Here is a 13,761-nt window from a genome sequence, read left to right as displayed (position 1 = left end):
GGTACAACCTATTGCCATTCTCGAACGTCGCATGGTGAAGAAAGGCAACAACTCAATTGTGCAGGTCAAAGTTCAGTGGTCTTCGTTAGCTCCTGAATCCCCGACCTGGGAGGATTATTCTGTGCTCCGTCAGCGCTACCCGGAGGCAAGCTGTTGGGATGAAGACGCTCGCGCTCAAGGGGAGGCAAATGTCACACCTGATACATGAGTATCGGTGGACCTGGAAGGTGAAATAGATAGAAAGGGGTGAGCGTGTGTGTGCCAGTGGGCCACATGTGGCCAGGCGTGTGTGTGCAAGTATAAGAGACCTACCCTGTACTCCGTGGAGGATATGAAATAAGAAAAGTCTAGTTGCCCTCATCCCCTTTCTCTCCTTCTCACCTATCCTGCTCCTCTCCTCGTCCCTTACCTCTGGCCATGAAGCCGATCCCCTCTTGGGTCGTCACAAATGACCTCGCTAAGATGCAGCGCAAGAAATCTCCATCAAATCGGCAACCATGAATCGAGCCCCACGCTTTTCCTTTCTCAGCTAAGATCCTATAACTGAAACCTCTGTTCATGAATGTTAAGATACCTACCTGAAAAGGTCCAAATGCAATCACATGCCTTCTTTCCCTGATGATTTGTCATTAGCACTGATAAGGTGCACGATGATTCATTACTTCCACCAGCCAGTGGGCTATACATCTGTAAGGGTTCAAACGTCCATGCAAGGTTAGTGGGTCTGGAGAGTGCAGCACCGAAGAAATGCATGCGTTTTTCAGATGATCTGTCTCTACAGTGGGTACTCCAGGTGTCCTTAATTTTGCTGTTTGGATCTTAGTGTTGAAATAATCTCAAAAGCCAAACTGGGTTAGTTGGGTGCAATGGCAAAAAAGGCAAACATAATGTTTCAAGCACATTTATCTTGACTCCCATGCCAGGAGAATCTTCTGTTGCTACGCTCCAAATATCGATGCCAACTTAGCTAATCAACCAGAAGCAACCTGAGCTAAGAACATCCAAAGATCTCCAACCAAACTTGGCACCTATAAATAATCCTCATGATGGAATACTTGATCCCATCAGTTTCAGCACCACCAGCACATACTAAGAGTGCACAAATGGCTTCCATTGTGCCCCTTTTCTCTCTACTGTCATTATTCTTGTGTTGTGTTCTTGCCAAGAAAGACATGAAAGTGGCCCCTTTGACAAATTGGTCTGATCATAGAGACCGATCTCTACAGTCAAATCATGTTTTCAGTGTGCTCAGATATGGGGCTTACGGGGATGGACGCCACGACGACACAAAGGTATGTATAGCACAAAATCAACTCAAAATACATAGCATAATTCATTTCACTAGAGATAGAAATGCATACGGAAGGTTTACCACGGGTTTCTTGCGCATCCACTTCTTGCAGGCATTGTCAAAGGCGTGGGCTGCAGCTTGCTCCTCTTTGAATCCTAGCACTGTGCTCATCCCCAAGGGCAAGAAATGCCTAACGAAGCATGTAACCTTCTCTGGCCCATGCAAATCCAGTATCAAGTTAATGGTGAGATAGATGAATAACAATAACATGCATACATTATTTTCTTCCATCAAATTTTGCAAACAAAGATGACAAGTTCTACAAATTCCAGATTGAAGGTACTTTGGTAGCTCCTCCAAAGAGATCATACTGGATAGAGGATACCATTAGGCACTGGATTTTGTTCAGATCTGTGAGAGGTCTTACTGTCACCGGTGGTGGGACCATTGATGGAAATGGAAAGATTTGGTGGCAGAACTCCTGCAAAGTAAACACAAAACTCGTAAGTACATTGAACTTCTAAGTTGTGTATTAATGAAAAACACTAGGAAAATGTAACGTTTCACTGTCAACTTTAAAAAGTTTTAACTATTACAGCTTTCAATTTATTTTTTCCTGAAACATTTCTAATATGAATTGTTCTTTTCCTTCATAGCCTTGCAGGCAAGCTCCAACGGTGAGTGCACCTTCCAATCATCTTACTTGGCATATTCCAATCGAGTAGCCTTGTTTTTCTTGCTTACATATTGGCTATCTTTCTTTTCACTTTCCAGGCTTTGACGTTCTATTCTTGTACAAATCTGAAAGTGAATAATTTAGAAGTGTTGAACAGCCAACAAATCCACATATCAATGGAGCGTTGCAGCGATGTAAGGATGTCACGCCTATCAATCAGAGCACCTGGCACTAGCCCCAACACCGACGGAATCCATATCGCCCATAGTAAGGATGTGAAAGTCATGGACTGTGCAATCAAGACTGGGGACGACTGCATGTCAATCGAGGATGGGACTGAGAATCTACATGTCAAGAACATCGTGTGTGGACCAGGGCATGGGATAAGCATTGGGAGCTTAGGTGATCGCAACTCTCAAGCTCAAGTTGCAAACATCACCATTGACGGGGTGCGACTGCACGACACGACAAATGGAGCTCGTATCAAGACATGGCAGGGCGGGCGGGGTTATGCAAAGAATATCGTGTTCAAGAACATGATAATGGATAATGTACAGAACCCGATCATTATCGACCAGAACTACTGTGACTCGGCTACACCATGTAATAAACAGGTGAAAGAACATGACGACCATGATGGATTTATTCATTTGTTTATGTACATTGATTTTATTTTTTGTTGATTGTTTTCTGAGATAGCAACCCGCTCATACCAAGCGCTGTATGTACATAGATATAACCTGGTGTGTTATTCTTTTGTATAGAAAGCGGCTGTGGAGGTGAGCAATGTGTTGTTTAAGAACATTAGGGGAACAAGTGCCTCAAGAGAGGCTATCAAGCTCAGTTGCAGTAAAGCTGTACCTTGCCATGGGATAGCCTTGCACAACGTCAAGCTTACTCTAAAACGAGGGGGTGGTGATGCAAAGAGCACCTGTCAGAATGCAAAATGGAGGAAATTGGGAACAGTTATGCCACAGCCATGTAGTCTCAACGATTGAAAATATATGACAAGGATTTGAAACGGAATCGCTGGGGCGTGCCTAGTTGTAGTTGATGAGCAGAAAGGGTTACGTGTTTCGATACGCTTCCTCTGGTTCTCCAAGTGAAGTCATGCAATGGGATGATTCTGAGTGAAGTCATGCAATGGAAGGATACATGCTAACATTGAAATGTATAGAAGTAGGCACAGTAGTTGGGAGCCTGGGGCTTACGGTGAGTAGTATTTTGCATGCAATACTTGTAGTCATACATGAGAACAGTCTGTAACTAAAACAATTTCAAAGAGTAATACTGAATAGAACTTATGTACTTTTCTCTGGCTGATTATTTTCAAATTTTGAAAAGGACCTTGGATGTGCCAGGGCGAAGAGAAGAGATGCGGCTATTTAGCCAGAAAATAAGGTTTTCTTATCTGTTTGATATTCTTGATTGTCTGAATAATTCATTAATTTTGAGTCACTTGACTCAGTATGCAGTTGCTAAAACGTGCTTCCGTTATGAACAATAACCACACGGGAAGAAAGGAAGAGTTAATGAAATCAGCTGGTATTAACCAAAAAATTCAGCTGGATGCCCACCTGATGGTTGAACATAGCCTTCAAATTGTACAACACAGTATACAAAAATTGTATTCCAAAAGAGCACAATGTTAGCAAAATGTTGCTGCGATTTTTGCTCTGTTGTTCACAGATAGTGAGGCACAGATGATGATTGGGATGGCTCAGAGAGATCACTAAGATATACGAAAATCAGTGTAATTAGAAATAAACGGCCGCTTCTTTATTCGTTACCTAGGCCTAGCTTCACCACACGTCCTTGGCCAAACCAACGGTGTGTGACAGCCCCAGGACGGAGTTCATGACTTTTACCACCCCTAAAATGATGTAGTATAACACTACTGCTTCTGCCAAGCACAAGGAAAAGCTGACACGCTATATATGATACACAGTTTCCTTCCCTGAGAGTAAAACAGTAATCCTCACAACACCTGATGCGTACGTGAACCCCCTCTATACAGGAAAACTGAAGATTGTCCTGAGCTGATTACAGTGGGGCAAAAAAATGAGTCGGACAAAGAAACAGATGATTTCCAAGGAGGGCTAGCTTGCAGCTTCTGTAGGTTTCTCCTGGGAGCTCGAACTATCAAGCACATCCCCTACTCCGACAGGTGGACCAATGCTGCAGCGATCAGTGTTGTGAACGGCAATGGCATCCTTCAGCTTCTGAAACTGTAAAGGAGAGACTGGATTTAATGAGAGCATACGGAACTTGGACAAAACGTTACAAAGTATTTATCGGTGCCTATTTTCTGAACCCATTGTTGAACAACAAAACAATAAAGTGAAAACACTTGCAAAAGAAGCCTCTCTAGAACAAGATCATGTGTCTGGAGTTTCCGACAATCTGATACAGTACATTATGAGTTGTAACTAAAGATTACCTATTGTGAGGTGACCTATGAAGGGGATGATGTAGGTTTACCTTAGCTAAGGAACATGAGAACGCCTCCAGTTGCCCATCGGCTCCGCGATAAAACTGGAAGAAAGGGAGGACCTTCACATTTAGTCGTTTACACATAGGTTTGTTTTCATCGAAATTTACTTTTAGGAACACGATATTAGGATTATCCGTGGCTGTCCTGCACAGCTGCATTGTGATTTGAGATGCCATTAGTTTCAGAACAGTATTTTATGCACTCACCAAACATACATGTTAGGGAGATGCTATCAGATGGCAATCATAAACTACTTATGTTTTAAGGAAAGCAAGTAGCACAAGGTAAAAAAATGAACCTGTGAGACCAATGAATCGACTCAGTATGGAGTTTATAAAAAGGGATTGCCACAAAAATGTCAAACAAAAAGTCTATCATGATAAAATCCATAAAGCATCCATTAGTTCTTCAAACTGATAATAAACAAAGTCCTTGCTAAGCTAGATGGCAAGTCGCTAGCAAGTTGACAGTAAGAGCTCGTATTGTCACGGAGATGAGGTGGCCACCAAAACACATGACCTGAGCAAAGGTGAGCCGCCTCGTAATTGCAAGCAAGCAGCCTTTTTAAAGCAAGGGCAATCTCAGTCGTGGTGTGTTGAAATATATTGCCCGCCTCCCTCCATCAGTTCAGACTTTTGGATGAGTTGGATGGAGCATGAATTCAATATGGTATCCGAGCCAAGAGGTCTTGAGTTCAAGACCTGCCAACGCAGTATTAAAATAAAACGATTCTGCGGCCTACATCGATCCCACGTCTAAGGACTAAAATAGCCTAGACATGAGGGGGAGTGTTGAAATATATTGCCCGCCTCCCTCCATCAGTTCAGACTTTTGGATGAGTTGGCTGGAGCATGAATTCAATACTATGCAGCCAAGTCACTCAAGAACCATGAACCAAGCAAGATCTGCAACGCTAACATAATGCCCAAAGCAAACACAATCAGCCAGCCATTGGCGATGATCTATGCCCAACAGCTGCATGCCTATTAAACATAATGCAGCTACAGAACGAACCAAATTGAGGGGCTGAGAAAAGAGCCACAAGGAGATGGCAAGACAATGAGTTTAGGACGGACAGTTCAGCAGGTAATAACTTATGCACACAAATTCAGTAGATTCTGGAATCCAGGCCTTGTTACAGCCTTCAAAAGGCTATAAGCTTCTATGTAAGAAACAACAGGTGTGTAATAACTTGGTAAAAAGTGAGAACCTTCAGAGGCATCAATATAGGGAGCCCTAATCAGGGATACGTCTACCTTGCAGCTTGGCCTCTCCTTTTCTTGTGAACTGTTAACTAACTGGTAATGCTTTCTACTCCCTCCTTCCCAAAGTGAGAATCTTCAGAGGCATCAATATAGGGAGCCAAAAGTGGTCGGACCCTTCCCCGGACCCTGCGCAAGCGGGAGCTACATGCACCTGGCTGCCCTTTTTTAAATCTGAGGTCACGGGTTCAAGTCCTGGAAACAGCCTCTTACAGAAATGTAGGTAAAGGCTGCGTGCAATAGACCCAAAGTGGCCGGACCATTCCCCGGACCTTGCGCAAGCGGGAGCTACATGCACCGGGCTGCCCTTTTTTTCCGCTGTATAGCTTTGATTATGATTTTCATTTATAGCATGCCTACAGAATTAGTACAAAGATATATGAAATAAAACTATTTTGCAAGACAAATACGATGATACCACTTATACATGCTAGATTCATATAATTTTGTATGTATTAGTGGTCAAAGTTGTGCGTTAAAGACCGTGCAAAGTCAAGTGCGCCATATATTTTGGAAAGGAGGGAGTACCAGCTAAATGCTAAACTGGCACATTCTTGTGATGATTGTCAAATCCTAAGTATGCTTAATAAATGATTAAATGTTCAAAGAAAGAATACTTAATAAATTAGCACTCTCTATCGTGACTAGAATGCAGAAAGGTGACCTGCGCATTGCTTGACTGGGACTTTTTATAGCAGGTTTGGCATAAAAATTCCAGCGCTTGTTGCTGGTTCCGTGACACTTCGGAACAGATTTCTCTGTGAACCTTGCAGGCGGGCAGAATGGTGGCAAGAACCAAGAAGATCTCTGCCCAAGCAGCAAAGAACTCAAATGGAGTTATCTTTACCCTTGGTGGAATCTCTAGGTGGACCAGGACCACAGAATTTTCAGCAACACACTATCAGGCATGACCTCGTGGTCAACTTGATCCAGGAAGATTTCAGCAAAGGAATTGGCCTTAACTCAACACTATATGTCCATACCCTCTAAGCATCTTCAAGGCACTATATCATTCAGCTATGCAGCGATCAATCAATAATTCTCTTCTATTTTAGAGAACAGTAACAGCTGACGACTCACCAAAAACCTATTATCTCATCACAATGATGGGTTGCTAAAAGAGTACCATCGTATGGTGCTAATGTCTTGATAATAACATAATAAGAGAGATAATATGTAGTATGTGTGTCTATGGTAAATTTTCAAGAGAGGGAAGATAAATGATGACGAAAGAGAAAAAAAATATCCATTCTAGATTCAAGCCTATGTTGTCTCAACATAGCCGGTCCCAAGCCCGGGTAAAGGAGGAGGGTTGTGATAGGCTTGGCGAGCCAACGTAAAAACTCAGCCACTCTTATGGAGATGAAACCCAAAAGATTTTCGTTGGGGCATAACCCTCTCAGCGACGCGCCACATCGGAACCCGGGTGTGGTGGAAAATGAGCAAGGGCCGGGCCGTCACCCCCCAGGTGGCGCGCCGTATCTTGATCCGGATACGGTGGCAAGTGAGCGAGGATCGGGTCGTCGCATCCTTAGTGGCGCGCTACATCGCCACCCGGATGTAGTGGAAAATGAGCAAGGGTCTTCGCATTTGACTCGACGAGTGCGATGGGTAAGGAAGCTAGCCGAGCCTAGGAGGATTCGCTTAGGTAGCTGGAACGTAGGGTCTCTGACAGGGAAACTTCGGGATCTAGTTGATGCAGCGGTGAGGAGAGGTGTTGATATCCTTTGCGTCCAAGAAACCAAATGGAGAGGACAGAAGGCGAAGGAGGTGGAGGATACCGGCTTCAAGCTGTTGTACACGGGGACGGCTGCAAACAGAAATGGCATAGGCATCTTGATCAACAAGAGCCTCAAGTATGGAGTGGTAGACGTCAAGAGACGTGGGGACCGGATTATCCTGGTCAAGCAGGTAGTTGAGGACTTGGTTCTCAATGTTTTCAGCGCGTATGCCCCGCAAGTAGGCCACAATGAGAACACCAAGAGGGAGTTCTGGGAAGGCCTGGAAGACATGGTTAGGAGTGTACCGATTGGTGAGAAGCTCTTCATAGGAGGAGACCTCAATGGCCACGTGGGTACATCTAACACAGGTTTTGAAGGGCGCATGGGGGCTTTGGCTATGGCATCAGGAATCAAGGAGAAGATGTCTTAAGCTTTGCTCTAGCCTACAACACGATTGTAGCTAACACCCTCTTTAGAAAGAGAGAATCACATCTGGTGACTTTTAGTAGTGGCCAACACTCTAGCCAGATTGATTTCATCCTCTCGAGAAGAGAAGATAGGCGTGCGTGCCTAGATTGTAAGGTGATACCTGGAGAGAGTGTTGTACCCCAACATAAGTTGGTGGTTGCTGACTTCCGCTTTCGGATTCGTGTCCAGCGGGATAAGCGTGCCAAAGTCGCTAGAACGAAGTGGTGGAAGCTCAAGGGGGAGGTAGCTCAGGCGTTCAGGGAGAGGGTCCTTAAGGAGGGCCCTTGGGAGGAAGGAGGGGATGCGGACAATGTGTGGATGAAGATGGCGACTTGCATTTGTAAGGTGGCCTCGGAGGAGTTTGGAGTGTCCAGGGGAAGAAGAAGCGGAGATAAGGATACCTGATGGTGGAATGATGATGTCCAGAAGGCGATTAAAGAGAAGAAAGATTGCTTCATACGCCTATACCTGGATAGGAGTGCAGACAACATAGAGAAGTACAAGATGGCGAAAAAGGCTGCAAAGCGAGCTGTTGGTGAAGCAAGGGGTCGGGCATATGAAGACCTCTACCAACGGTTAGGCACGAAGGAAGGCGAAAGGGACATCTATAAGATGGCCAAGATCCGAGAGAGGAAGACGAGGGACATTGGCCAAGTCAAATGCATCAAGGACGGAGCAGGCCAACTCTTGGTGAAGGACGAGGAGATTAAGCATAGATGGCGGGAGTACTTCGACAAGCTGTTCAATGGGGAGAATGAGAGTTCTACCATTGAACTGGACGACTCCTTTGATGAGACCAGCATGCGTTTTGTGCGGCGAATCCAGGAGTCTAAGGTCAAGGAGGCTTTAAAAAGGATGAAAGGAGGCAAGGCGATGGGCCCTGATTGTATCCCCATTGAAGTGTGGAAAGGTCTCGGGGACATAGCGATAGTATGGCTAACCAAGCTTTTCAATCTCATTTTTCGGGCAAACAAGATGCCAGAAGAATGGAGACGGAGTATATTAGTACCAATCTTCAAGAACAAGGGGGATGTTTAGAGTTGTACTAATTACCGTGGAATTAAGCTGATGAGCCATACAATGAAGCTATGTGAGAGAGTCATTGAGCACCGCTTAAGAAGAATGACAAGCGTGACCAAAAATCAGTTTGGTTTCATGCCTGGGAGGTCGACCATGGAGGCCATTTTCTTGGTATGACAACTTATGGAGAGATATAGGGAGCAAAAGGAGGACTTGCATATGGTGTTCATTGACTTGGAGAAGGCCTATGATAAGATACCACGGAATGTCATGTGGTGGGCCTTGGAGAAGCACAAAGTCCCAGCAAAGTACATTACCCTCATCAAGGACATGTACAATAATGTTGTGACAAGTGTTCGAACAAGTGATGTCGACACTGACGACTTCCCGATTAAGATAGGACTGCATCTGGGGTCAGCTTTGAGCCCTTATTCTTTTGCATTGGTGATGGATGAGGTCACAAGTGATATACAAGGAGATATCCCATGGTGTATGCTCTTTGCGGATGATGTGGTGCTAGTTGACGATAGTCGGACAGGGGTAAATAGGAAGTTAGAGTTATGGAGACAAACCTTGGAGTCGAAAGGGTTTAGGCTTAGTAGAACTAAAACCGAGTACATGATGTGCGGTTTCATTACTACTAGGTGTGAGGAGGAGGAGGTTAGCCTTGATGGCCAGGTGGTTCCCCAGAAGGACACCTTTCGGTATTTGGGGTCAATGCTGCAGGGGGATGGGGGTATTGATGAAGATGTGAACCATTGAATCAAAGCCGGATGGATGAAGTGGCGCCAAGCTTCTGGCATTCTCTGTGACAAGAGAGTGCCACAAAAGCTAAAAGGCAAGTTCTACAGGACGGCGGTTCGATCCGCAATGCTGTATGGTGCTGAGTGTTGGCCGACTAAAAGGCGACATGTTCAACAGTTAGGTGTGGCGGAGATGCGTATGTTGAGATGGATGTGTGGCCACACGAGGAAGGATCGAGTCCGGAATTATGATATACGAGATAGAGTTGGGGTAGCACCAATTGAAGAGAAGCTTGTCCAACATCGTTTGAGATGGTTTGGGCATATTCAGCGCAGGCCTCCAAAAGCTCCAGTGCATAGCGGACGGCTAAAGCGTGCGGAGAATGTCAAGAGAGGGCGGGGTAGACCGAATTTGACATGGGAGGAGTCCGTTAAGAGAGACCTGAAGGATTGGAGTATCACCAAAGAGCTAGCTTTGGACAGGGGTGCGTGGAAGCTTGCTATCCATGTGCCAGAGCCATGAATTGGTTGCGAGATCTTATGGGTTTCACCTCTAGCCTACCCCAACTTGTTTGGGACTAAAGGCTTTGTTGTTGTTGTTGTTGTTGTTATTCTACATTCAAGCCTTATATTTCGAAACAACATTGCAGAAACTATATCCTTACATTTTGAAACGAGAGAGTACTTCTTTAGATCTAGCCCTAGTCTTGTAAAGATTGTCAATACCAATCTACCAATTATAAATAGAAAGGAAAATGTTTCCCTGTTTCTGTACAAGATCATTGGCAACTCGGGAACAAGATCAAGAAACAAACAGTACTACACTATTACACAAGCAACATACCTTCTAAATGACATCTATCCACACAACTATGTGAAGTCATAACTACACATGTGAGAAACAAAATTTGAAAGAAAAGGCAATCAAGGCATGAAAAAAATCAAACGGTGCATAGTTACATATATATCAGTACGAATTAGTGGTAATTACCCTTGGGAAGAGTGCCCGGCAAGAACCACACCAAGTTCCATAAAACTCTACAATAACAAGCCTATCGCCTGCATCCCTTAGTGCATCCAAAAACTCCTGTGTGGAGTGTATGTCAATCATATTTGCACCAGCATTCTTTTCCCACCATTTTGGTTGCTCACCAGTCTCTGAACGCACTGCGGCATGGGCCTGGCACGAGAACAATGGAAAGTCCAAAGACATCAAATACTCTCAGCACTCAGTTGCATAAATTAAGCAGTAACCCTATCCATGTCCCAAGCATGTAAATGCAAGAAGCCTTTCTAGTTTCAGCACATCATAAAGAACTTCAACCAAGGATGAAGTAACATAGTCTGAAGTATATTCACAACTTCCAATATCCGTGTGTACAATTCTCAGGGAGAGGTGAGGTGATGGTAAATGTGATTCGTATGGCCCAAATCAAGCAAATAGTGTGTAAATGCCATCGATTAGACTCATTCCAACATCACAAATAAATCTATGGCTTGCAGGTGTATCTGTTTTGTTTGCATATAATGACAAAACTCTCCACATGAATCAGCAAAGTAATCAGGACACACTCCCTATTGTGTAAGTAATCCAGAACGAAACCCCAATTAAACAATCAGAAGACTTCTGCAACCCCATCTTCCCAAAACTCCAAACCCTACATGAGACTCGAGCTTCTCTCATCACAACAGGGCAAAAACCCTTAACAGCGCATAAATCCTCTCTCCGAGGAAGCCACAGGAGAAAAAGAGCGCGCACGCACCATGAGCCGGCGTGGCCGCCCAGGCGGGGCGGCAGCCGCCAAGCGCGTGACCCGCAGGTCGGCGCGCGGGGCGGGTGAGAGGACCACGTGGGAGGACGGCGACGAGGATGCGGAGGTGGAAGCGCCGAAGCGGCGGGGGAGGTGGTGGAGGAGGGCCTCGGCCATGTGCTCTGCGTCGCTCCGGGACGGGGCCAACGACTCCGGCGACCACACCTAGACCGCCGCCGCAAGCACCGAACTATTTGGTATCGGAGACGGGAGCATCCGAGGAGGCGTCGCTGCAAGCGGGCTGTATGCGGCACTAGTCGGCTCCTGCCGTCTCCACCGCCTCCTTGGTTGCGGTGGGGGGAGGAGCGAGGGTCAGAGATTGTGGCCGTGTGGTGGAGATGGTAGCGGCTGGCTCTTTCGCGTGGATGGGGAGCTGAGTGCCACTAATAAGTGGGGCCCGGATGACAGACAGCAGCTTGTCCCATTCGAAATTTAGAATTCGAAATGGTCTTGCTCGAAGAAGATCTGGGTTCTAGCTGCGATCGTGCGATCCAGCATCCTCAGCCGTTTGATGTAAAACATGTGGTACAGGTAGATTTGCGTGGAATTCCAGATACTTTCATGTTACATCTTGCACTCACACCGTGAACGAAATCCACTTTGAAGAAACCTCCCCTGTAGCACTACCTTCCCCGTTCTCTGATCTATCTCGGTGGAGTAAGTGGCGGTGTTGCCCCAGCCAGCTCTTCCCCATTAACGGAGGTATCATTGTTTGACAAACTCTTTCCGTCTCCAACATCGGGTCACCTAATCCACTCGTCGATTGCGATGGCTTTGTTCCAGCTAGCTCCAAACCTTTGAAATCCTTTCCCACATCTCATCCCTCATATATTTCGACGAGTACCAGAGCAAACTCCAGTTCCATGGTTGTTGTCCAGGTGACATTGGAGGCCTAGCGATGGCAATGGGGGCTCATCGGCGTAGTTTGTCGGCTCTTTTCAATATTTCATCCAACGCCTCCTCGTCGGCTCCCGATCTACGATCTGGAGAGGTAGGCTACGTTTCATCATCTTCCCTCATCTCCCCACCTTCCTATGCTATGTGTTTTGTTTTTTTGATCCATGCCTCTATTTCTAAATGTACGTAGAGGTAGGGTGTGTGTGCGTGCGTTCATATGATGCAGAGGTTTAGTTTCAGTGGATCTCACGAGATTTGGCCGGTGTTTGTCTTCTGTGGATCTGCGCGGATCCAGTCTGCGTTCATGTGTCTACAAGTTGGATCATTTTGATCTATGCTTCTCTTTAATGGTGACGAGTGCTTTTTTGGTGCGCTAGTCATTTGGGGCCTTTAGCACGATGACTTCCTGATTATTTACTATAACAAGGTTTGCCCGGAGGGGCGATGACGACACTAGTGCTCGCATTTCCTGGATTTATTTTAGGCTTTCCAACAATGTTTGTTCGGTGGGAGGAGACTTTCCCGGTGACTATGAGGCTATTGGCTATGGCTCGCTTGGTGGCATCCAAAGAGGCCCTGGGTTGGCTCTGGCACGCTATGGGATGACGAGGACAGAGCTCTCTTCGCCTCCGTGACATTCGTCATCATTCGCAATGGCGAGAAGGCAAGCTTCTAGCATTGCTCTTAGTTGTGTGGTCGCCCTCTTCGGCTTGCTTTCCTGGACCTGTTCAATCATTCCACTAGAAAGAACAAGTCGGTGGTGGTCGCGTTGTGCGGGGACCGTTGGGTTCACGATCTGCGCCATGACAACGCCAACAACATTTTTTCGCAATTCGTCTACCTTCCTCGGGCCATCCACACCACTAGCATCACGCTCGTCGATGGAGTTGATGATGAGATTGCTTGCACGGTCGGCGGCAACGACGAGTACTCCACACGCTTGCCCTACAACATGTAGTTCTCAGATCAATCGCGCCTCACATTTATATCCACGATCTGGAAGGTTTGGGCTCCTGGGAAAGTCAAAATGTTGTGTTGGTTGTTGCATCACGACAGGCTATGGTGCAACGATCGTCTTCAGCGAAGGGGGTGGAAGAATAACTATTTCCGCCCGCTCTGCAACAAAAACCTCGAGACCTCGGTTCATCTTCTCTGGGGGTGCCCGATCTTCATGGCGATCTAGTCTAAGGTAGCAACATGGAAGGGTTGCGTCGCGCTAGACCCGGCGGTTTGGTCGGAGGGAAAGACTGAAGGAAATATGACCTAGAGGCCGGCGGTTTGTTCAGAGGAGAAGACTGGAGGAAATATGCCCTAGAGGCAATAATAAAGTTGTTATTTTATATTTCCTTATATCATGATAAATGTTTATTATTCATGC

At 45.9% G+C, this 13,761-nt stretch overlaps 2 protein-coding genes across 3 annotated transcripts; one reads left to right on the top strand and one right to left on the bottom strand.

Moving 5' to 3' along the window:
• The first annotated feature begins 518 nt into the window (after positions 1 to 518).
• Positions 519 to 3,174, top strand: LOC123115427 (polygalacturonase). Its single transcript, XM_044536589.1, has 6 exons — positions 519 to 1,292; positions 1,404 to 1,535; positions 1,624 to 1,794; positions 1,948 to 1,968; positions 2,066 to 2,581; positions 2,732 to 3,174. Exons 1-6 carry the CDS (start codon positions 1,044 to 1,046, stop codon positions 2,963 to 2,965), a joined length of 1,323 nt encoding a protein of 440 aa, XP_044392524.1. The 5' UTR covers positions 519 to 1,043; the 3' UTR covers positions 2,966 to 3,174.
• Positions 3,175 to 3,721: 547 nt separating this feature from the next.
• Positions 3,722 to 11,838, bottom strand: LOC123115436 (thioredoxin-like 2, chloroplastic). 2 transcript variants are annotated; one of them, XM_044536598.1, is made up of 4 exons: positions 11,439 to 11,838; positions 10,667 to 10,855; positions 4,449 to 4,613; positions 3,722 to 4,195 (listed from the first exon to the last, which is right to left on the bottom strand). In XM_044536598.1, exons 1-4 carry the CDS (start codon positions 11,601 to 11,603, stop codon positions 4,067 to 4,069), a joined length of 648 nt encoding a protein of 215 aa, XP_044392533.1. In that variant the 5' UTR covers positions 11,604 to 11,838; the 3' UTR covers positions 3,722 to 4,066. The 2 variants fall into 2 exon arrangements, with proteins under 2 accessions (XP_044392533.1, XP_044392540.1); XM_044536605.1 differs by having other exon boundaries at positions 4,449 to 4,502.
• Between the last annotated feature and the right edge of the window lie 1,923 nt (positions 11,839 to 13,761).

This window comes from Triticum aestivum, chromosome 1B (genome assembly GCF_018294505.1).
Source record: "Triticum aestivum cultivar Chinese Spring chromosome 1B, IWGSC CS RefSeq v2.1, whole genome shotgun sequence".
Lineage (NCBI taxonomy): Eukaryota > Viridiplantae > Streptophyta > Magnoliopsida > Poales > Poaceae > Triticum > Triticum aestivum.
This window is presented reverse-complemented; position numbering and strand designations above follow the sequence as displayed.

Excerpts from the sequence above, each read along its gene's own strand:
- LOC123115427 (XM_044536589.1), top strand. The coding sequence starts at position 1,044 with ATGATGGAATACTTGATCCCATCAGTTTCAGCACCACCAGCACATACT. Across the intron at positions 1,293-1,403 it reads GACGCCACGACGACACAAAG|GCATTGTCAAAGGCGTGGGC; the intron begins GTATGTATAGCA and ends CACTTCTTGCAG. Across the intron at positions 1,969-2,065 it reads CTTGCAGGCAAGCTCCAACG|GCTTTGACGTTCTATTCTTG; the intron begins GTGAGTGCACCT and ends TTCACTTTCCAG.
- LOC123115436 (XM_044536598.1), bottom strand. The coding sequence starts at position 11,603 with ATGGCCGAGGCCCTCCTCCACCACCTCCCCCGCCGCTTCGGCGCTTCC. Across the intron at positions 10,856-11,438 it reads GGCGGCCACGCCGGCTCATG|GCCCATGCCGCAGTGCGTTC; the intron begins GTGCGTGCGCGC and ends TTCTCGTGCCAG. Across the intron at positions 4,614-10,666 it reads GCCGGGCACTCTTCCCAAGG|CTGTGCAGGACAGCCACGGA; the intron begins GTAATTACCACT and ends ATCACAATGCAG.